Source organism: Rhinopithecus bieti, unplaced genomic scaffold, assembly GCF_001698545.2.
Source record: "Rhinopithecus bieti isolate Rb0 unplaced genomic scaffold, ASM169854v2 scaffold_35595, whole genome shotgun sequence".
Lineage (NCBI taxonomy): Eukaryota > Metazoa > Chordata > Mammalia > Primates > Cercopithecidae > Rhinopithecus > Rhinopithecus bieti.
In genome coordinates, this window is record NW_016815333.1 from 55,041 (window position 1) to 78,686 (window position 23,646).

General features: G+C 35.7%; 1 protein-coding gene across 1 annotated transcript in view; it reads right to left on the reverse strand.

Moving 5' to 3' along the window:
- The window catches only part of LOC108515918 (coiled-coil domain-containing protein 7-like), a gene marked incomplete at its 3' end in the record, with an annotated part of 98,435 nt that overhangs the window by 54,550 nt on the left and 20,239 nt on the right, over positions 1 to 23,646 (reverse strand). The window contains 4 exon segments of the mRNA XM_017853090.1: positions 3,316 to 3,391; positions 14,710 to 14,766; positions 16,179 to 16,240; positions 17,495 to 17,661. Of these exon segments, the coding sequence (XP_017708579.1) occupies positions 3,316 to 3,391; positions 14,710 to 14,766; positions 16,179 to 16,240; positions 17,495 to 17,661 (362 nt within the window).

Genomic DNA, 23,646 nt, shown 5'->3' on the forward strand with positions numbered 1-23,646 from the left:
CATCAGAGTGAACAGGTAACCTACAGAATGGGAGAAAATTTTTGCAGTCTATCCATTTTACAAAGGGCTAATATCCAGAATCTACAAAGAATTTAAACAAATTTACAAGAAAAAAACAACCCCATCAAAAAGTGGGTGAAGAATAGGAACAGACACTTCTCAAGACATTTATGCAGCCAACAAACTTATAAATATATGCTCATCATCACTGGTTATTAGAGAAACGCAAATTAAAACCACAATCAGATACCATCTCACGCCAGTTAGAATGGCAATCATTAAAGTCAGGAAACAACAGATGCTGGAGACGATGTGAAGAAATAGGAACACTTTTACACTGTTGGTGGGAGTGTAAATTAGTTCAACCATTATAGAAGACAGTGTGGTGATTCCTCATTGCTAATTCCAGTTCACTGCTGGGTCACAGCAATCCCATTACTGGGTATATACTCAAAGAATTATAAATTGTTCTACTATTAAAACACATGCACACATATGTTATTGTGGCACTGTTCACAATGGCAAAGACTTGGAACCAACCCAAATGCCCATCAATGATACACTGGATAAAGAAAATGTGGCACATATACACCATGGAATACTATGCAGCCATAAAAAAAGGATGAGATCATGTCCTTTGCAGGGACATGGATGAAGCTGGAAACCATCATTCTCAGCAAACTAGCCCAAGAACAGAAAACCAAACACCACATGTTCTCACTCATAAGTAGGAGTTGAACAATGAGAACACATGGACACAGCGATGGGAACATCACACACTGGGGCCTGTCATGGGGTGGGGGAGAAATACCTAATGTAGATGACAGGTTGATGGGTGCAGCAAACCACCATGGCACATGTATACCTATGTAACAAACCTGCACGTTCTGAACATGTACCCCAGAACTTAAAGTACAATTTAAAAAATGAAAAAAAAAAAAAAAAAAACCAGAAATAGCCAATGGAACAGAAGAGAGAGCCCAGAAATAAATTCACATATATATGGTCAACTGATCTTTGACAAATGTCCAAAAACACATAATTAGGAAAAGAATGTCTCTTCAATAAATTGTGTTGGAGAGACTGCAGAAGAATGAAAATAGGTCCTTATCTTACCCCATATACAAAAATAGACCCAAAATGAATTAAAAACTTAAATGTAAAACCTGAAACTGTAAAAATACTTGAAGAAAACAGGGTGAAAACTTCTCGACATTGGTCTTGGAAAAGATTTTTTTGATATGACCCCAAAAGCACAGGTAACAAAAGCAAAAATAGACAAATGGGACCGCATCAAGTTAAATAGTTTCTGCAGAGCAAAGGAAACAATCGATGGAATGAAGATACAACCTATGTAATGGGAGAAAATATTTGCAAACCATACATCTGATAAGAGTTTAATATTCAAGATGTAAAAGGAGCTCAACTCAACTACAAGAAAACAAATAACCCCATTTAAAAATGGACAAATGGCTTGATATTTCTCAAAAAAAGACATATGAATGGTCAACAGGGTATATGAAAAAAATGTTCAACATCACTAATCATCAAGGAAAAGTAAATTTAAACCACCAGGTAATATTACCTACATCTGTTATCAAAAAAATGGCTACTATCAAAAAGAAAAAATATAAGTACTGGCAAGAATGTGGAGAAAAGGGAACTCTTACACAACGTTAGTGAGAATGCAAATTAGTACAGCTTTATGGAAAACATTATGGAGATTCTTCAAAAAAAAATAAAAATAGAGCTACCATATGACCAAGCAATTCCACTTCTGAGTATACATCTAAAGGAAATGGGATAAATCATGTTGAGTAGATACCTATACTCCATGTTCACTGCAGTATTATGCACAATAACTACAATATGGAATCAACCTAAGTGTCCCTAAATGTAAAAATAGATAAAGATACAAATAAAGAACATGTGAAAGAGATATATATATATATCTTATCCATCCTTAAAAAAGAAGGAAATCCTGTCATCTGTAACAACATGGATGAAATTGAAGGGCATTACGCTAAGAAGTCAGGTACAGAAAGACAATTACTGCATGATCTCACTTACATGTAGAACTCCAAAAAGTCAAACTCAAGGAAATAGAGAACAGAATGCAGGTTACCAGAGGCTGGGGTTGGGGGAAAATGGGGAGATATTGGTCAAAGGGTACAAAATTGCAGCTAGACAAAGGGAAAGTTTCTAAGAGAGCAATTTTTAAGTGTTCACCAGAAAAAAAAGATATGTATGTGAGGATTTGGGGTCTGTTACATAGCTTGATTTAGCCATTCCACAAGATATGCACACATAAAAACATCACATTTTATACCATAAATATATATAATTTTGTCAATAAAAAATAAAATATTTATTTTAAAAAGAAATTATATGAGTTTACAGGTGAAAAAATATTCACAAACTACATTTTGTATCATTGAAACTTTTAATTTTTTACCTATGAAAAATACATATAACATAAAATTTGCCATCTTAACTATTTTAAGTGTATAGTTCAGCAGTGTTAGGTAACTTTACACTATTTTACAACCAATCTCCAGAACTCTTCTCCTCACGTAAAAATGAAGCTTTGTGTGCATCAAACAATAACTCCCCATTTCCCCCTCCTGCACCCCTGGCAACCATCATTCTGTCTTCTGTGTCTGTGAATTTGACACTGCTCTAGATACCTCATCCAAGAGGAATAATTGCATTTGTCTTTTTTGTGGCTGGCTTATTATACTTAGCAGAATGTCCTCAGGGTTCATCCATGTTGTAGCATGCATCAGAATTTCCTTTCTTTTTAAGACTCAATAATAATTTCATTGTATGTATATGCCACATTTTGTTTATCCATTTATTCATTGTTGCACATGTAGGTTGCTTCCATCTTTTGGTTGCTGTGAATAATGCTGCAATGAACATGGATGTACAAACATCCCTTCAACACTCTTGTTTTCAATTTTGGGGTATACATGCCCAGAAGCGGAATTGCTGAATCATATGGTAATTCTGTTTTTAATTTTTTGAGAAACCAATATACTATTTTCCCATAGCACATATTTTACATTTCATTTTACATTCTCTATGTTTATAATTTTCCATTTAAACATTATACGTACATAAAATCATAAAAATTGATATAAGAAATTCTAAATTTGTTGACAGAGGCATTATTTTCTTCTTTATGTTTTCAATATTTCTGCAATAAATATGTACTAACTTTTATCAATAAGCATATTACATATGGAAAATACAATTTTATCTGTCTTTTTTTTAAAATAGAAAATAATAAAATGCAAAATAAAAAATGCTTACCTCTCCAACATATTTGCCTGGTTTTCAAATACTTTCAACATGGCATTAAATCGATTAGTCATTGAATGAGCAGTTTCTATTATTTAAAAGCCAAAAATGTTAAAGGTTTTATAAATAGCTGAAGTTATAGCTCTATGCTAAATACAACTGCTATAGATGTGAAAGCTAAACAAACATAAAGAGCGGCTAGCAGGGCTATATGAGGCTACAGAATGCTTACGAGGAACATAGCTACCATTTTATTAAATACCTATTATGTGCAAATCATCATGTTATATTGCATTCTCTTACTCTTAAAATAATCTAAAAAATAAGATACTGTCATAATTTTCAAATAAAGAAGTTCAGGCTCAGAGAGGTTACATAACTTGGTCAATACAATATATCTAGTAAAAGACAAAACTGGATTAATGTCCGATACATGTGACCTTCTTATGATATGGCATATCAGAGGGACTCTAGGATATTAAAAGAGAACTGCTTTAGTTGCTGTTGCTAAGTCAATAAGGTCTATGGGAAGGATCTAGCTAACCTACTAAGCTTTACAACTGTATCAAAGAACCCAAAAGAGAACCCAAGATGCTACTTAAAACAGAACCAACATAATAAGGATCCATAATAATCAATGAACTATTGGGGTAATACCACAAGACTCTTCAATCTTGTGACATAAAAAGTATATGACAGAAGACAGTCCCTGCACTAACTTTTCTGCTAGATAAACAAGACACGACACAAAGAAAATATTAAATAAAATAGAAGCATACAACAGTTCCTAAACATTAATTATATTTTTTCTTTTTTTTTTTTTTTTTGAGACGAAGTCTCGCTCTGTCACCCAGGCTGAAGAACAGTGGTGCAATCTTGGCTCACTGCAAGCTCCACCTCCCAGGTTCACGCCATTCTCCTGCCTCAGCCTCCCAAGTAGCTGGGACTACAGGTGCCCACCACCACGCCCAGCTAATTTTTTTGTATTTTTAGTAGAGACGGGGTTTCACCGTGTTAGCCAGGATGGTCTCAATCTCCTGACCTCATGATCAGCCCATCTCGGCCTCCCAAAGTGCTGGGATTACAGGCGTGAGCCACTGCTCCCAGCCAAAATAAAATAATATTTTAAGAGTAATCTAATCATAGCATATGAGATAATTTTAAATTCTGCCCTAAATATAGTAAAGGACTACAAGGAACATCAACTCTTATTTCAGTTACAATTTGAAAATTCAGTCCCCAGAAAGAAAAAGCCATTAGAAAACATTCCTGGGGGGAAAAAAAGGAAGAACACAGAATGACATTAGCAAGATGAGAAAGTAGGGGATAACAGTTTTCATCTCCCCCCTAAAAAAACAACCACTAGACAGCTATCCATGGATGAAAGTGGCCTTGGTAGGGCTCAAAGTCTCAAAGAAGCTGCAGCAAGATAGTAAAGCAAAAAAAATGGAGAATAACCACACAGACAGGATAGCTGAGGAGATCAGCATACCAGAGACATCTGGAGACGGCAAGGAATGAGGAAGAGTGCAGGAACCACAGGTCCCACCATGGTTCCTAGTAGCCTGCTCTACAGAGAACACTGACAGCTCTCACCACTAACATAACTAATAACCACTGCCACCATTAAACCCTAGATAAGAAAAATGTTGCTCCATCCACCACCAAGAAGGAGCCACTGTTTTGCCAACCCAGGACCAGAGCCACCATGCTCCAATTCCATGGGTGACCTAGACCACAGAGTCACAATCTTTCCATATGTACCCAGGCTCCAGCACTGGCTAGAAGGCTGCATCATGCACTCCCATGCCTCAGACACCAGAGCCACCTTCACTGAGGGCTAGCCCCACCCCAGGCCCTACAGGCATACTCAGTCTGCACCAGCCTGCGCAATGAACCCTAGCTCTGCACTCCTCTATGAATCCTATGCTCTAGGTATCTGAGCCACTGCCACAGTGAGCTAAGCCACAGCTCAATCCTGGAACCACCGTTGTTCTGCATGTGTTCACACTCCAGTCCACATCTCTGAGGCTGCACCATGCACATGTATAATATAGTCACCAGAGCCACTGGCTTTACATGCTAGCCTTGCCCAGGGCCCTGAAGTTGCAGTCTCTCAGTACACATGTGGGCTGTAACCTCAGCTCTGCTGCAACTCTTTGAGACTCTGACTGCACATGCATCAGACATCAGAGCTACCACCACAACAAGTTAGCCCACACCTAAGGCCCCAGGGCAACTGTTGCTCTCCAGGTGTGACCACATTCCAGAATGTGGCTCTGCAACCACTCAACAAGTGCCTGCATTCTAGACACCAGAACCATTAATGCAGCAGGGATACCCATATCACAGTCCTCAGAGCAGCAGTAGACTTGCACACACTAGCATCTGGACCCCAAAGCCACTGTCAATCCATACATGCCTATGCTCCCAGATCGAAGTTTCTTGACCACTCCACAGGTATCATGCATCAGACATTGGTACCACTGTCACTACAAGCACACCCACAAGCCAAATCCAGAACCAAGAGGTGTCACCTCTGCCACAACTTCCCTTAGGAAAGTAAAAGAGATCAGAAGAATTCTGTCAGGCTTTGCCACTGTTGCAGATACCTATAGCCTTGGCCACTGCACACCACTGAAATTTTTACCCACATCAACCACAGCCAAAAAAGCTACATGGACACTAAACTGCTACATCCTCACTGGATCCTGAATTGCCACTTCCCACCCAGCTAGTGTACTCACAACCACCCATAGGTGAAGATCTTTTCATATAAAACTAGTCCGTAAAGTCTAGAAGCAGTGACTTCATCAATACCTGACAAAATATTCAAATACTAGTTTTAAGGAAGCTCAGTAAGTTATAAGAAAACACCGATAGACAACAAAAATCAGAAAAACAACATACTAACAAAATGAGAAGTTTAACAGAATGACAGAAATCATAAAGAACCAAACAGAAATTCTGATGCCAAAGAATATAATTAATAAAATTAAAATTACAAAAGATAAGTCAAAAAATATGTCAACTATATAATTCATCAAGGAGAAGAAAGAATCTGTAAACTTAAAGAAAGTTATTTGAAAATATACAGTTAGAAAAAAAGAATAAAGAATAAAAAGGAATTTTAAAGACTATTACCTATTGGAAACAATGTTCACTATTCAGGTGATGGGTACACTAAAAGCCCAGACTTCACCATGACACAACATATACATGTAAGAAATCTGAAGTTATCTCCTCTAAATATATAAAAATTTAAATTTTTTAATTCTGAAAAATAAATAAATAAAGCCTACAGGATTTATGGGACAGCATCAAGAGTGTTATCATTTACATTATAGGAATTAAAAAAGAAGAAGAGAAAAAGGGGGGAAAGTTTATTTGAAGAAATAATGGCTCAAAATGTCCCAAATACAGTGAAGGATATAAACATTCAGAAAGATAAAAAGTCTCCAAACAGATACAACCCAAAGAATATTTCACCAAAACATATTATAACCAAACTGTCAAAAATTAAAAACGAAGAGAGAATCTTGAAAGCAACAGAGGAAAGAGCTTCCTCACACAGAGAGAATCCCCACAGGGCTATCAGCAGTTTTCTCAGCGAAAATTTTGCAGTCTAAGAGAGAGTAAGAAGATATTTTCAAAGTTCTTCAAGAAAAAAAGCTGCCAACCAAGAATACTTTACCCAGAAAAGTTAGTCTACAAAAATGAAGGAGTGATACTTTCTCTGACAAACAAAAGCTCAGGGAGTTCATCATCATCAGGCTTGCCTTACAGAAATGATAAAAGGAGCTCTTCAATCTGAAAGGACACTAAGTAGTAACACAAATACATACGAAAGTATAAAACTCACTGGTTAAAGTATGTATATAGTAAAATTACACACTATAATATTGTAACAGTAGTCTGTAAATCACTTATGTCTACAGAATAAAGGGTAAAAGACAAACAAAATACCTATAGCTACAATAATTTCCTAAGGTGTACACAATATAAAATATGTGAATTATGACATCAAAAATATAAAATGCTTAGAGGGGAGTAAAAGTATATCAACAAATCACAAAGGAAGATAGCAAACAAGGAATAAAAGAACAAAGGATCTACGAAACAGCTAAAAAGCAATTAACAGAATGGCAATAGTAAGTCCTTATTTATTAAAGGTAACTTGAAAGTAAATGGATCAAATTATTCAATTCAAAGACATCGAAGGGCTGAATAAAAAAAAACAAGACTACATGCTGCTTACTCACAGAATAAAAGTGAAGGGATGTAAATAGATATTCCATGCAATTAGAAACCAATAAATGAGCAGGTGTGGCTAAACTTACATCAGACCAGATACTTTGAGTCAAATACAGTCACAAGAGACAAAGAAGGTTATTATATAATGAAAAAAGCTCAAGAGAATATAACAAATATATACACACCCAACACTGCAACACCTAAATACATAAAGCAAATATTAATAAATCTGAAGAAAGAGATAGACAGCAATACCATAATAGCAGAGGCCTTCAGTATTCTACATTCAATAATGAACAAATCATCCAGACAGAAAACAAATAAGGAAACCTTACATTTTAACTACATTTTACATCAATGGACCTAACAAACATATACAAGATATTCCATTCAACAGCGGGAGAATATAGAACTTTCTCAAGTGCAAATGGAATGCTCTAAAGGACAGATCTTGTGTTAGGCCAGTAAGTCTTATAAAATTTAAGAAGGCTAAAACCATATCAAGTATTTCCCAATCATAGTGGCATGAAACTAGAAATCAATAACAGAAGAAAAATTGAAAGATTTACAAATACGTGGAAATTAACATACTCCTGAACAATGGGTCAAAAAGAAATTCAAAAAGAAATCAAAAAATATCTTATGACACACAAAAATGGAAACATACCAAAATTTATGTGATGCAGCAAAAGCAGTTATTAAAAGGGAGATTATAGCAATAAAAACCTACATTAAAGCTGGGTACAGTGTCCCACACTTGCAATATCAGCTACTAAGGAGGCTAAGTGAGATAATCACTTAAGGCCAGGAGTTGGAGTAAGTTATGATCACACCACTGTACTCCAGCCTGGGCAACAGAGCAAGACCCTGTCTCCAAATAAATAAATAAAGTATACATTAAAAAAAGAAAAAAAGAGCTCCAATAATGTAATGTCACACCTCAAGGAACTAGAAAAAGAACAAACTGAGCCCAAGTTAGTAAAAGGAAGGAAATAAAAGATTAGAGGACAAGTACATAAAATAGAGACTAGAAAAATCATAGAAAAGTTCAACAAAACTAAGAGTTGGTTTTTTGAAAAGATAAACATAATTGACAAGACTTTAGCTAGACTAAGAAAAAAGAACAAGACTCAAGTAACATTGGAAAAGAAAGAAGAGACATAATAACTGATACCACAAAAATACAAAGGATAAAGACTACTGTGAACATTTATATACCCACAAATTAGATATCCTAAAATAACTGGATAATTCATAGACACATACAACCCACCAAGACTAAATCATGAAAAAACAGAAAGTCTGAACAGACTAGTAATTAGTAAGAAGACTGACTCAGTGATAAAATCCCCCATTAAAAAAAAAAGAAAGAAAGAAAAAACCAGGACCTGATGGTTTTATGGCCTAATTCTACCCAACATTTAAAGAACTAGTAGAATCCTTCTCGAATTCTTCCAAAATCTTGAAGAGGAAGTAGTACTTCTGAACTATTTTACAAGGTTAGTATTACCCTAATACCAAAGCCAGACAAAGACACTATGAGAAAAGAAAACACAGTCCAATATCTCTGATGAATATGGATACAAATATCTTTAACAAAATACTAGCAAACTGAATTTACAGCACATTAAAAGAATCATTCACTATGACCAAGTGGGACTTATCCCTGGGGTGCAAAGATGGTTCAAATATGCAAATAAATGTGATATATCATATTAATAGAATAAAATACAAAAATCATATGATCATCTCAATATATGGGGAAAAGCATTTGAAAAAATTCTACATTCTTTCCTGACAAAAATAACAAATTAGATACAGAAGGAATGTACCTCAAAACAATAATGGCCAACTATCACAAGTCCACAGCTACATAGCCAACAGTGAAAAGTTGGAAGATTTTCCTCTAAGATGAAGAACAAGATAAAGATCCTCATTCTTGCCACTTCTGTTCAACATAGTGCTGGAATTCCTAGCTAGAGCAATTAAGCAAGGAAAGAAATAAAAGGTATCCAAATAGGAAAGCAAGAAATAAAATTATTTCTATTTGCAAAAAGAAAGAGGGACCATCACTTCTGACCACATGGACATAAAGGGACAATAAACAAATACTATAAATAACTTATGCTAATGAATTTGATAATTTAGATTATATGGACAAATTCTTGGAAACTCACAATCTACCAAAACTCACAAAGGAGAAATTGATATTATGAATAGGCATATATAAAAGAAATTGAATCAATAATTAATAACCTTCCAAAACAGCAGGTTCTATGCTCAGATGGTTTCACTTGGCAAATTCTACCAAACGTTTAACTAAGAAATTATGCCAATTCTTTATGATCTCTTCCAGAAAACAGAAACATAGGGAACATTTCCTGACTCATTCTATGAGGCCAGTATCACTCCAATACCAAAGCCGGACAAAGACATTACAAGAAAACTACAGATGAATATCTTTCATGAATACATATGTGAAAATCCTCAACAAAACATTAGCAAATCACATACACAAATATATAGAAAGAACTGTACAACACAACCAAATGGGTCATTCCAGGTATGTAAGGCTGGTCCAATAATCAAAAATCAATTAATGTAATCTACACGCTAAAGAAGAAAAATCATACGATCATATTAATAAATGCAGAAAAAGTATTTGACAAAATCTAACACCTACCCGTAATTTTAAAAAACTCTTTGTAAATTATAAATAAAATAGAAGTAAGCTTCCTCAGTTTGATAAAGAAAATCTACAAAATGTTTACAGCTAACATCATACTTAATAGTGAAATCCTAAATGCTTCCTCCCTAAGATCAGGAAGAAGGTAAGCATGCCCATTTTCACCATGCTATTTAACATCATACTGGAAGTCCTAGCTAATGCAATAATACAAGAAAAGAAAATCAGAAGGAAGAAGTAGCACTGTCTGTTAGATAATGTGACTGTCTCTATAGAAAATCCCAAAGAATCACCAATATCTAGTAATAAATAATTATTGCAAATTTACAGGACACAAAAGTTAATTGCAATTGCTTTCCTATATACCAGCAATGAACTATTTGAATTTTAAATTATAGATATTAACACAATTTATAGTAGCACTGAAATTTCAACACTTCAGTGTAAATCTAAAAGAAAATATGTACAAGATCTATATGAGGAAAGTTCATTACTCTGATGAAAGAAAGCAAGTAAGATTTAAATAAATGGAGAGATTTCATGTTCATAGAATGAAAGATACAATATTGTTAAGATACAAGTTCTTGTCCATTTAATCCATAGATTCAATGCAATCTCAATCAAAATCCCAGCAAGGTATTTTTTGGATACCAACAAATTGTTTCCAAAGTTTATATGGAAAGGCAATAGACCCAGAGAAATCAACACAATGTTGAAGAACAACAAATCGGAGGACTGACACTACCCAACTTCAATACTTACTAAAAGCTAAAGTAATCAAGACATGTAGCACTGCCAAAATAGACAGACAAGCAAACAGAATTAAAAGCCCAAAAATAGACTCACAAATATACACAATTGATCTTTGGCAAAGGAACAAAGGCAACTCCGTGAAGAAAGAGTAGTCTTCTCAACAAATGATGCTGAAACAACTGGACATCCAAATGCAAAAAATGTATAAATAATGAATCTAGACATAGACTTTACACCTGTCACAAAAATTAACTCAAAATGGATCAGGCACAGTAGCTCACGCCTGTAATCCCAGTACAATGGGAGGCTGAGGCGGGCAGATCACGAGGTCAGGAGTTCAAGACCAGCCTGACCAAGATGGTGAAACCCCATCTCTACTAAAAATACAAAAATTTGCCAGGCATGGTGGCGCACACCTGTGGTCCCAGCTGCTAGGGAGGCTGAGGCAGAAGAATCACTTGAATGGGGAGGCAGAGGTTTCAGTGAGCCGAGATGGCGCCATCGCACTCCAGCGACAGAGAGAGACTTTGTCTCAAAAAAAAAAAAATTAACTCAAAATGGATCATAATTATAAACATAAAATGCAAAACTATAAAACTTTTATAAGACAGTAGAAGAGACGATCTAGGTAACTTTGGGTTTGAAGATGAATTTTTACATACAACACCTAAAGCACAATTCATGAAATAAAAAAAAATGGTTAAGTTTGACTTTATTCTGGCTCTGCAAAAGACACTGCTAAAAGAATGAGAAGATAAGCCACAGACTGAGAGAATATCTTTGCCAAACACATACCTGATACAAGGCTTGTATCCAAAATATAAAAAGAACTCTTAAAACTCAACAATAAGAAAACAAACAACCCAATTTTTAAAATAGGTAAAAGATCTGAACACCTCACCAAAGAAATGAAACAGATGGCAAATAAGCATATGAAAAGATGCTCAACATCATGCATAATCATGGAATTGCAAATGAAAGCAATGAAATATCACTACAAAACTATTAGAATGGCTAAAAGCACAAACACTGTCAATTCTAAATGCTGACAAAGATGTGGAGCAACAAGAATTCTCCTCAATTGTAGGGGGGAATGCACAATGGTACAGCCCCTCTGCATGCCCATTTGGCAGTTTCTTATAATGCTAGACAACTCTTACTATATGACTTAGCAGTCATGCTCCTTTATGTTTACCCAATTGAGCTGAAAACTTACATCCACACAAAAACCTGCACAAAAGCATTAATAGCAGCTGTATTTATAATTGCTGAAACATGGAAACAACCAAGATGCCCTTTCACAGGTAAATGGATAAATTTAGTAAATCCATAAATTTATTTATCAGCAATAAAAAGAAATAAACTGTCAAACTATTGAAAGACATGGAGGAACTTTAACTGTACATTATTAGGTAAAAGAAATAACTAATATCAAATACACAACATTCTTGAAAACGAAATACTATCGAAACAGTAAATAAACAGATTAGTGGTTTCCAGGGATTCAGGTGGATGGAGGAAGAGGTGAATAGGTGGGACACAGGGGATTTTTAGGGCAATTAAACTATTCTGTGTGACACTGTAATGGTGGATCCATGACATGATACATTTGTCAAAATCCACTGAGCTGTACAAGGCAAAAAGCAAACCAGATGTATACTATGGACTGTAGTTAATAATAATGTATCAAAATTGGTTCATCAACCATAACAAATGTATCACATTAATGCAAAATGTTAATAATAGGGGAAGCTTTATGCAGGAAGCGGGGGGCAGGGGGAGTGCGCTAATGGGAACTCTCTGTAATTTCTGTTCAATTTTTCTGTGATCCTAAAACTTCTCTAAAAAATAGTCTATTAAATGAAGCAACATCAAGATGAAATTGTGACCTAAAAGCAAAACCAGAGTGCAATACAAAGGTAGCTTCCGTCTTGCCAGCCAGGCTATAAGATTTAATAGAATTTAGGAAACAGGAAGGGAAGAGAGAATTAAGTGTCGCCAGAGAAGAAGAGAGGAGGTACTTTTAAAAGAAAATGATAGTGAACAAGTAAAACGCAGCAATAGAGAAAGAGAGTAAGTCTATACTAATAGAGCTAAGAAACTGAAACAACTGCCATTGGAAAAAGATCGTATGAATTTGCAAAGCATTTTCTCCATATTATACAATATAATTCTGTCCTCTGCTCCCCTTTAGAACCATGAGCAAAATCTCAACCATATTTTATCCTTTGAAATGTAGTTTTGTGATTGGAAGATGTATTCCATTAAACTATAAGTGGGTACAGGGATTTCTGCTTTCATCCATGATGGAGCATCAGGGACCAGAATTACTCTTCTACCTTAAACCACTTAAATACTGGACAAAAATACATGAAACAGTGGTATTCAGAAATTGGAAAACAGTGAAAGCAGTACATATGGTAATAAAGTGGAAAGGCCCTGTGATGACCCCAATTTGCTGTCTGGAATTGCCAGTCCACAGTATAGAGAAGGGGAACTCAGAGCATACTGGTTGCCTTGAGTTTAGGAAACAAAGTTCAGTGTTTGTGGAAGCCAAGGTACAATATTAGAAGGAAGGCAACCATACAGACTGAGAGAGAGAAAAAGAGAGAGCTCTTGAGAGGTTCATAGATGTACAAGGGATTCCCCTTGATGTAAACAGAGGTTTTCACTATCTAGTCCAAAGTTCTATATACCTTTCTACCCCACCTAGTCAGTCAGAGCTCTCTTCGATCAGAAATCTCTGTAGAACTTGGGAGTGCTGTAAGATGTGCAGCTGTCCTTGGTTTAAACATGGCAAGGTTTGGGTTTAAAGCTGAAGTTGAAAGAGGGCAGAATTCCCAGCAACCTGTTCCAAGCAAACATTATTTTCTACTTTTGAACTGTATTCCACAGTGTGCTTTACCCTATTATTTCAAAATTCTCTCCAGCCCTAAGACATGAGTAAGTTAATTTCTCCTTTCTATTGACAAGTAGTCATAAACTTAACAGACAAGCTCTAGCAGCTCTTTATATTCCTGAACTGACAACTACTCATCTGCAGTGAAAGCATTTGTGGATATAATTCCTAGTAACAAAATCTACAAACAATTTAAATTTATCACTGCTACACCTCAAAGGCCTGCCAACATTTCAGTATTACGTTCTAATCACAACTCAGAATCCTCCATTCCATGTACTAACATGCACTCCTCAAAAATTAATCTAGGCCGGGTGCAATGGCTGACGCCTGAAATCCCAACACTTTGGGAGGCCGAGGCAGGCAGATTACCCGAGGTCAGGAGTTCAAGACCAACCTGGCCAACATGGTGAAACTCTCTCTACTAAAAAAAAAAAAAAATACAAAAGTTACAAAAGTTAGCTGGGTGTGGTGGTGCATGCCTGTAATCCCAGCTACTTGGGAGGCTGAGACACAAGAATCACTTGAACCCAGGAGGCAGAGGTTGCAGTGAGCCGAGATCATGCCACTGCACTCCAGCCTGGGCAACAGAGCAAGACTCTGTCTCAAAAAAAAAAAAAAAAAATCTAGTTTCAATAACACATATCCTTAACTAAGAATTTTAATAGTTGCTTGACAACCAGCTCAACTGTATGGCTCCAAACTCCAAGGCAGGGAGTCTGCACTGTTAACCTAATAATTATTACTTTAAATTATAGAAATTAATGTAACAGAGGTTATTATCACAATAATGCTTTAATGAGTGGAAACTTACGTGGTTCTGTTGCAGAAACACCTTTAAATTCATCAGTTGAGTGGGCTTCTATGAATTCTGAAATAATTAAAAGTGTATTTGTCACTATAAATTTCAAAAGGCGATTATATATACTAATTGAGTTTAAATTTTCTCATTTTAATTTTAGTAACTTATTCAAAAGAAAGAAAACTTTGAAAAAATAATAGCTGCCAACACTGCAGATCTTCCCAATCAGGCAACAAATGGTAACATTTAAAAGAATGTGTGTAACAGCTGATTATAAACATCACTTTCTCACCAAAACTTGTTTTTGCTCTTTGTATTCGCTTATATTCATTGATGGTACCATCATTATCTAGTCTTCCTTCCATATCTAGTCACCAACTTTCAAGTAAATATTTCTCAAACCTGACTCCCTTCTTCTTAGTCTTTGAATATAGGTATTTATCACACATCTAAGATATAATAACTTCCCTTTCCCACTCCTAGTCCCCAAATCTAGCTTCTACAGTGCAGTCAGGAAAAAACTTCTCTAAAATTAAATCCTACAAAAAAATCTGCAATGATTCTTTATTAATTTTTTAAGAAGTCTAAGCTCCTTAGCATAGCATCCATTCCCACTATGACTGGCCCTCTGTTACTTCATCCCTATATATCGCTTCTTACTCTAATATCAATCCAGTTGTAATTCTCTATGCATGTTGTTTGTTCATGCTATTGTCTTCTTAAAATACCAAATATTTCCCTTCTTTACTTTACTAAATCCTATTCACCCTTTAAAGTTGCATAAAGTCTTCCTAACTCCTTAGGTTGCACAGATTGCTCCTTTCTGTGGACCCAATGCAAATTCCACATACCTTTATCATGCATAACACTGCACTAACATGCTAGACAATGTACTTGTATCCTTAATAAGCTGTAAGTTTTATGGAAGTAACAACCACATTGTCTGCACAGGGGATACACATTGTATTCATTTTGTATGTTCCCAGAATCTGGAACATAATAAAAACTTTTATTAAAATATCAAACTCACTATTAAATATTATCTAAATTTACCATTGTATAATTTTATAACTGTAAATTTTTTTACTTTAAGTTTCAAAATGTTAATACACTTAGGAAACCCCATAAAAGTCAAACATGCTGGGCATAGTGGCTCATGCCTGTAATCCCAACATTTTGGGAGCCCGAGGTGGGAGGATCTCTTGAGGCCAGAAGTTAAAGACCAGCCTGGGCAACATAGTGAGACCTACATCTGTACAAAAAAAATCACCTGGTCTCGGTGGCCTGTGCCTGTGGTCCTAGCTACCTCAAAAGGCTGAGCAGAGAGGATCACCTGAGCCCAAGAGTTTGAGGCTGCAGTGAGCAATATTCATGCCACTACACTCCAGCATGGGTGACAGAGTGAGACTCTCTCTTTAAAAGATAAATAACAAAATTTTTAATAACATTTTTAAGGACAAACATGTATAAAATATTATCACCTTCAATTTTCCGTGCTACCGCTTCACAACTTTTCACTGCTTCTGGTCGATTTTCTTCATCCCTGTTCAAGTTCAATAAATGAAACATTTTTTAATATATCAAAGAGTAAGAGTTTAAATTACACTAAAACAAGAACTGAAATGTGTAGTCTAGACATATGAAGTTTGTAAAATAAAAATTAAACGTATCTTTAATCTTTATTCACAGACACTAAGGTAAACTTACAAGTTACAAGTTGAAAAGTCAAACTAAACTATGTAATTATATGAATTCCATGTAGGCCATGAATATAATTAAGTATACCAAAACATTAACAACAAAATAGCAAAATAAATTGTTAGAAACATGAGGTATCTTTTTGTCAAAGTATTATTATCAGTCGTATAATGATGAAGGACATAAGTTCTGGAGTGAGACTAGCTGACCTTTGGGTCAAAACCTGTTTCGTCCACTTACTTATTATATGACCTCAGCCAGGTACATTACTTAACCTCTATTGGCTTCAGTTTATTCTCATTAAAATTGGGGTATAATAGTACCTTTCTCATAAAGTAGTTATGAAAATCAAAGATTATACATGTAAAGTTACTACAAAAATCCCTAGTACACAGCACACACTTAAATGTCAAGTATGAATATGGTTTAAACCTTAACCTCTGAACCAAGGATCTAGTTATGCAACCCCCAGGAGCCAACTCAAGTACCACTCTCTTCATTATTTTCAGTTATTGACAGAGATATCACTAAAGTAACCGCATAACTAGTGGTCCCTCCCAACTATGGGTACGTATATTCTATTTTAACACTAAAAAAGAATGTTTTCTCCGTTTAATGCAAAAGCATGGTTGCTTATAAATGTAAAACTTTTACTTGGATAAGCTGTTAATATAATTTTTAATGAACGTGTTCATGAACAATGAAGTATTTCATTAGATCTTAGTTTCCTGTTTATTACTAGGAGTTACCTAATCAAACTGAGAAAAGAATTTATGAGCCAGATATTTCAAAGCTAGCAATGTCCAATATAACTTTCTAATAACAGCCACATGTGGGTGCTAAGCACCTGAAATGTGGCTAGTGTGACTAAGAAACTGATTTTCTACATTGAATTTGCATAGCCACATGCAGCTAATGTCTCCTGTATTGTACATCTCAGATTATTAAAAATTGCAAATAGAAACAAGTTGACTAGACCTGATTTGACTAAGAAGCCCTGTGTACAGCCATCATATCTGACTCGTTATCTTACATTCAGTGCTAATTATATACCCTTTCTTATTGTTTTTGATTCAATTAGTTCTTACATTTCACTTACATGGTTTTAGACAACATGACTTTCCAGGAGGATTTAGACCTCTGTTTAAGGCGATTCTTCAGTTCTTCAAATCTTTGTAAAAGGCGTACTATTTGTGCAATATTTAAAGTGACTGTTTTGTCAGGTTCTGGAGGCTCTGCTTGTAAAAGAGTTTGATCTTTACTTATCTAAAACAATAAAATTAACCAGTTACTTAGTAAATACCCATTTTGTTCCCATACCTCAAATAAATTTCATTATTTCCTTTATTAAATCAAAGTAATTTTTATATTATTCTTATCTATAGCTATAGCCAAGTAATGATATAATATTTTACAAATATATTTATATGCGCAATTATCTATGAACAGAATTATAGCTCAGTGATGGTTTTTACATGTAAAACCTGAAATCTAATCATCTGTTTAATGTTAAAATATATAGGAATTTTAAGCAAGTCCAATAACAATAAATGCAACTCAAAATATTTACAAGAGTAATTCTAAATTGTTTCCCATAAATTCTTTTTAAGAATACCCTTACTGTGGTAAATTACCTAAAGATAGTATTTTTTTCTCAAAGGCTAATACTGTCTATTACTAACTCCCAGAAGTTAAAATATAAAGGTCTATGGAACTAGCATTTTTCCAGTCTGCGTGGGGAAGACTGACACATATTTGGGTGTCTTGAGACCTTTAGAATAGACCAAGCTAAAAAATAACAGGCAGTGGGAAGAAACAGCAAGATTCACAGAATAAGATGACCATAATTACTATTCTAGGTAATAAGTTTACTTAAAGAAAATTCAGCAAGAATGAGTGTCCAAAAACCACAGCAAAAGAAACCCATAAACAGCCAATGTGTGGAAACATAAACAAGCAGAATAGCAATTGGGGTCAGAAAATTTTGATAGGAAAATGACACAGAATATTTACAAGAGTAATGCTAAAATAATTGCTTGCCCTAAATTCAGAGAGCCACCCATGTAGACATCTCCAATCCTTATGCTAGGAGGAAAAGTTGGGGAAAAAATGAAGTCAAGGACTTAGCAAAGATAAATTCCAGCATTGAGGATTTAGAACACAGACTTCATCTTTGTAATGACTGGAATGAGATTAGGATATCACAGCAGGAAGTAAATGCTGGGCAACGCACTAGAAGTCCAAGCTTGGGTATAGGGAAGATATGGCAAGGAACACAGAATAGATGGAAGGGAAGCAGGAGACCTATGGAAACTTTACAGGCAAAGGAAAGATCCCAAATAAGAAGCCACAAAGCATAAATTGAGTCAAAAATAATGTCATCAGTTTACTGTGTCTCACCTCAACAATCTATTCTTCATTGTCTTGTCTGTGATAGTGGAATATTTCTTCCTTGATGGGTGGTCTGATGTTAACCTTTTTCAGCAGAGGGTCCTGAAGAGGCATTGGAAGAGGAAGAAGCTTTTCTTCCTAGTTCTGTGTCTCTCTCTGCTTCTTCCTCAGGCAGTGTGTAGTATATTTTATAGTACTCACCCCCAGAAAATTTCAACAGCATCACCTCATGGATAGCTTCCTGGTAAGGTCCCTGGCATGGCAGATTTCTATGGGCAGCTTCCCCCAGAACTTTGTAGCAAAATTCACCAGTGCAGAGCCTCCCTTAGGGAAGTTTTCCAACATATCACCCTTGTGAACAGCTTCCCAGCAGGAAGTACAGCACCTCTCTGGAAGGTGGCTTTTTCTAGCATCACAGAGGGCGGATTCCTAAGTGTACCACCCTCATGGACAGCTTCCCAGTGAGTTCAAGCTCCACCAGCCTCGCAGCCCAGCAAACTTCTCTGCCGTGTAGTGATGAAAGCTGCTCCCTCTTCAGAAGTTCTGCACCTTAGCCCTGCGTTGCTGGGAGGGAATGATTGGGGATATTCATATTCTGATTCCATCCTAGGAGTTGAAGTTGTTCCCTCTATCTTCTACTCCTGTATTCATTAGAATTATCTTTACTCCTTTAGTAGAATGTCTATCAATATCCTTCAGTAGATACTCCTCTGTTACAATAATTCTTTATATCAAACTTTCCCTAACCAAATTACTGTGTGGTTTTTGTCCCTTGATTAGACTCTTGATACATTACATTTCCCAACAGAGATTAAATTTTAACAGAAGTCCTTTCTGGGAAAAATGATGAAGTCACAGAACTAAAAGAGTATGGAATATAGACAATGGGTTATCAGCTAAACGGTTTCTTCAGAAAGACCTTTGGGGCACAGATTCCAGCAGGACAAGTCTGAAAAGCACAGGCTACTGCAGTCTCAGCCTACATTTCTCTGGCGCAGTTCACCATATACTCTAATGGTTTCCACATGTATCTCTGTTAATGCAATATATAATGCAACATGATCACTGACATTAACCTCACCAGCATGTACTGACAATAAATTTTGTCAGCAGTAAAAAGATTATAACAAGATTCTCAAATGGTAGTGTGCATGAGAATTCCTTGTTTCCTACCTGTTGAAGCAATAGATTCCTAACTCACAGACTCACAAAAGAAATCTAATCCAGTAATGTGCACTTATAACAGGTATCTTGGGTGACATTTAAATATGTTCTATCAACTACACTTTAAGAAAGATTCCTTGAGGCGCCCTCTCCCACCACTCCTATTCAACACAGTATTGGAAGTCCTGGTCAGAGCAATCAGACAAGAGAAGAAATAAAGTGCATCCAAATAGGAAGAGTGGAAGTCAAACTATCCCTGTTTACAGACAACATAATCCTATATCTAGAAAACCCCAAAGTCTTGGCCCAAAACTTCCCTCAGCTAATAAACAGCCTCAGCAAAGTCTCAAGATACAAAGTCAATGTACAAAAATCACTAGCATTCCTATACATCAACAACAGTCGAGACAACAGCCAAATCAGGAACACAATCCCATTCACAATTGCTACAAAAATAATACCTAGGAACACAGCTAACCAGGGAGGTGAACAATCTCTACAAGGAGAACTACAAAACACTGCTCAAAGAAATCAGAAATGATACCAACAAATGGAAAAACACTCCATGTGCATGGATAAAAAGAATCAATATGATTAAAATGGCCATACTGCCCAAAGCAAATTTATAGATTCAATGATATTCCTATCAAACTAACAATGAAATTCTTCACAGAACTAGAAAAAATCTATTTTAAAGTTCATATGGAACCAAAAAACAGCCCAAAGAGCGAAGGCAATCCAAAGCAAAATGAACAAATCTGGAGGCATCACACTACTCAACTTCAAACTATACTATAAGGTTACAATAACTAAAACAGCATGGTACTGGCACAAAAACAGACACATAGAGCAATGGAACAGAATAGAGAAGCCAGAAATAAGGCTGCACACCTACAATTATCTGATCTTTGACAAACCTGACAAAAGCAAACAATGAAAAAGGGATTCCCTATTCAATAAATGAGGCTGGGATAACTGGTTAACCATGTGCAGAAGATTTAAACTGGACTCATTGCTTACACCATATACAACAATTAACTGAAGATGAATAAAAGATTTAAATGTAAAACCCAAAACTATAAAAATTCTGGAAGACAACCTAGACAATACCATTCTGGACACAGGAACGGGCAAAGACTCCATGAAGATGCCAAAAGCAATTGCAACAAAAGCAAAAGTTAACAAATAGGATCTAATTAAATTTAAGAGCTTCTGTGCAGCAAAAGAAACTATCAACAGAGTAAACAGGCAACCTAGAAATTTGGAGAAAACATTTGCAAACTATTCATCTGGCAAAGGCCTAATATCCAACATCTATAAGAAACTTAAGCAAATTTATAAGACACAAACAAACAACACCATTAAAAAGTAGAAAAGCCAGGCGCGGTGGCTCACGCCTGTAATCCTAGCAATTTGGGATGCTGAGGCAAGCAGATTGCCTGAGCTCAGGAGTTTCAGACCAGCCTGGGCAACATGGTGAAACCCTGTCTCTACTAAAATACAAAAAAAAAAAAAATTAGCCAGGCATGGTGGCATACACCTGTAGTCCCAGCTACTTGGGAGGCTGAGGCAGGAGAACTGCTTGAACCCGGGAGGCAGAGGTAGCAGTGAGCCGAGATAGTGCCACTGCACTCCAGCCTGGAGACAGTGCAAGACTCCGTCTCCAAAAAAAAAAAAAAGGTGGACACAGGACATGAATAGACACTTTTCAAAAGAAGACATACATGGGGCCAACAAGCATATGAAAAAAAGCTCAACATCACTGATCATTAGAGAAATGCAAATCAAACCACAATGAGATACCATCACATACCAGTCAGAATTACTATTATTAAAAAGTAAAAAAATAATAATAATAAAAGGTGCTGGCAAGGTTGTGGAGAAAAAATTGCTTATACACTGTTGGTGGGAGTATAAATTAGTTCCCTGTTGTGGAAAACAGTGTGGTGATTCCTCAAATATCTAAAAACAGAACTATCATTTGACCCAGCAATGCCATTACTAGGTATACACCAAAGGGAAAATAAATCATCCTGTCATAAAGACACATGCATGTGTATGTTCACTGCATCACTATTCACAATAGCAAAGACATGGAATCGACCTAAATGTCCATCAGTGGTTGACCGGATGAAGAAAATGTGGTATATATATATACCAGGGAATACTATGCAGCCATATAAACGAATGAGATCATGTATTTTGCAGGAACATGGATGGAACTGCAGGCCATCATCCTTATCAAACTAGCACAGAAACATAAAATCGAATACTGCATGTTCTCACTTATAAGTGGGAGCTAAATGATGAGAACTCATGAACGCAAACAAGGGAACAATAGACACTGGGCTCTACATGAGGGTGGAAGGAGAGGAGCAGAAAAGATAACTATTGGGTACAGGGCTTAGTACGGGGGTGATGAAATAATCTGTACAACAAATACCTGTGACATGAGTTTACGTAAATAACAAACCTGTACATGTACCCCTGAACTTAAAATAAAATTTACAAAAAAAAAAAAAGAGAAACACTCCTTGAAAAACAGCAGATAATACAAACTTTAGATAATGTATCTGGTATACCAAATTAATAAAATATTTAAGATAAGCAATTATGGGTTTAAACATTGAAAAACTTGAAATTCCAGATCAGAAGTATACTGTGTAGTGGGGGTTCCTCCTGGTGATTATGAATGCATTGGTTGGGATTTCAGGCATAATGGATATGATAGTAACTAACAATAAGGTGTAGACACAGAGAAAAGTGGACACATCTGACAGTTATTTAGAAAGTAAAACCCAGAGGACTTGTGGATAGATTAAATATCAGGAATAGATGGAAGTGAGTTGTCAGGAATGGTTTCCACATTTCACATTTACCCAATCTGATAAATAGTACTCATTCACTAAGATAGGGAACACTAGAAGAGTTTAGGAGTAAAAAATTCATATTTCTGACCCATTGCATCTGAGGTGGAATAGTCAAGTAAGCAATTATATGCAAACCCTGGAGTTCAGGGAAACATTTTGAGCAAAAGGTATATGTTTCTAAATTACATGCATAAAGGTAATACTTGAATGGAAAAACTGGATGAGACTGCCTAGGGAGAAAGTTTGGAGTAAAAAGAGAAAAGGCATAGGATAAAACTTTGAGGTACTCCAACATTTACTGGTTGGGTTAAGGAGGGGACTTTAAAAAGAAGATAACCAAAGAGGTAAAACAATAGCCAGGAAAATGTAATGTAACTAACAATAAGGTGTAGACACAGAGAAAAGTGGACACAGAAGCCAAAGGAATAGTGTTTCAAAAATGAGGGCACAATCAATAATATTAACTATAGCTGAGGCAAAAAAAAAAAAATGTTTAATTTAACAATATACAACTTACTGGGAACCATATGGAGAGAATGTTTTATTTGTTAGAGAGACAGAATTCAGTCTGGATAGATTGAGAAATGCTTGGGAAGTAAAAGCATAGTGTATAGTAAATTAATATACAAATAAATGTGGCTCTGAATGTGTGACACATGCTCCATGGCTAAACTCTTAAGGGTTATTACAGGAAATCCATAAACAACTCTAACTGTTTTACTTAATACCCTTAGTTGTCTCTTACAAGGAAAGAGTGCCCAGATTAATCTCTTCACTAGGTGCCAGTTTATTCACTGAACACTTTAAAAAAAAAAAAAAAAAAAAA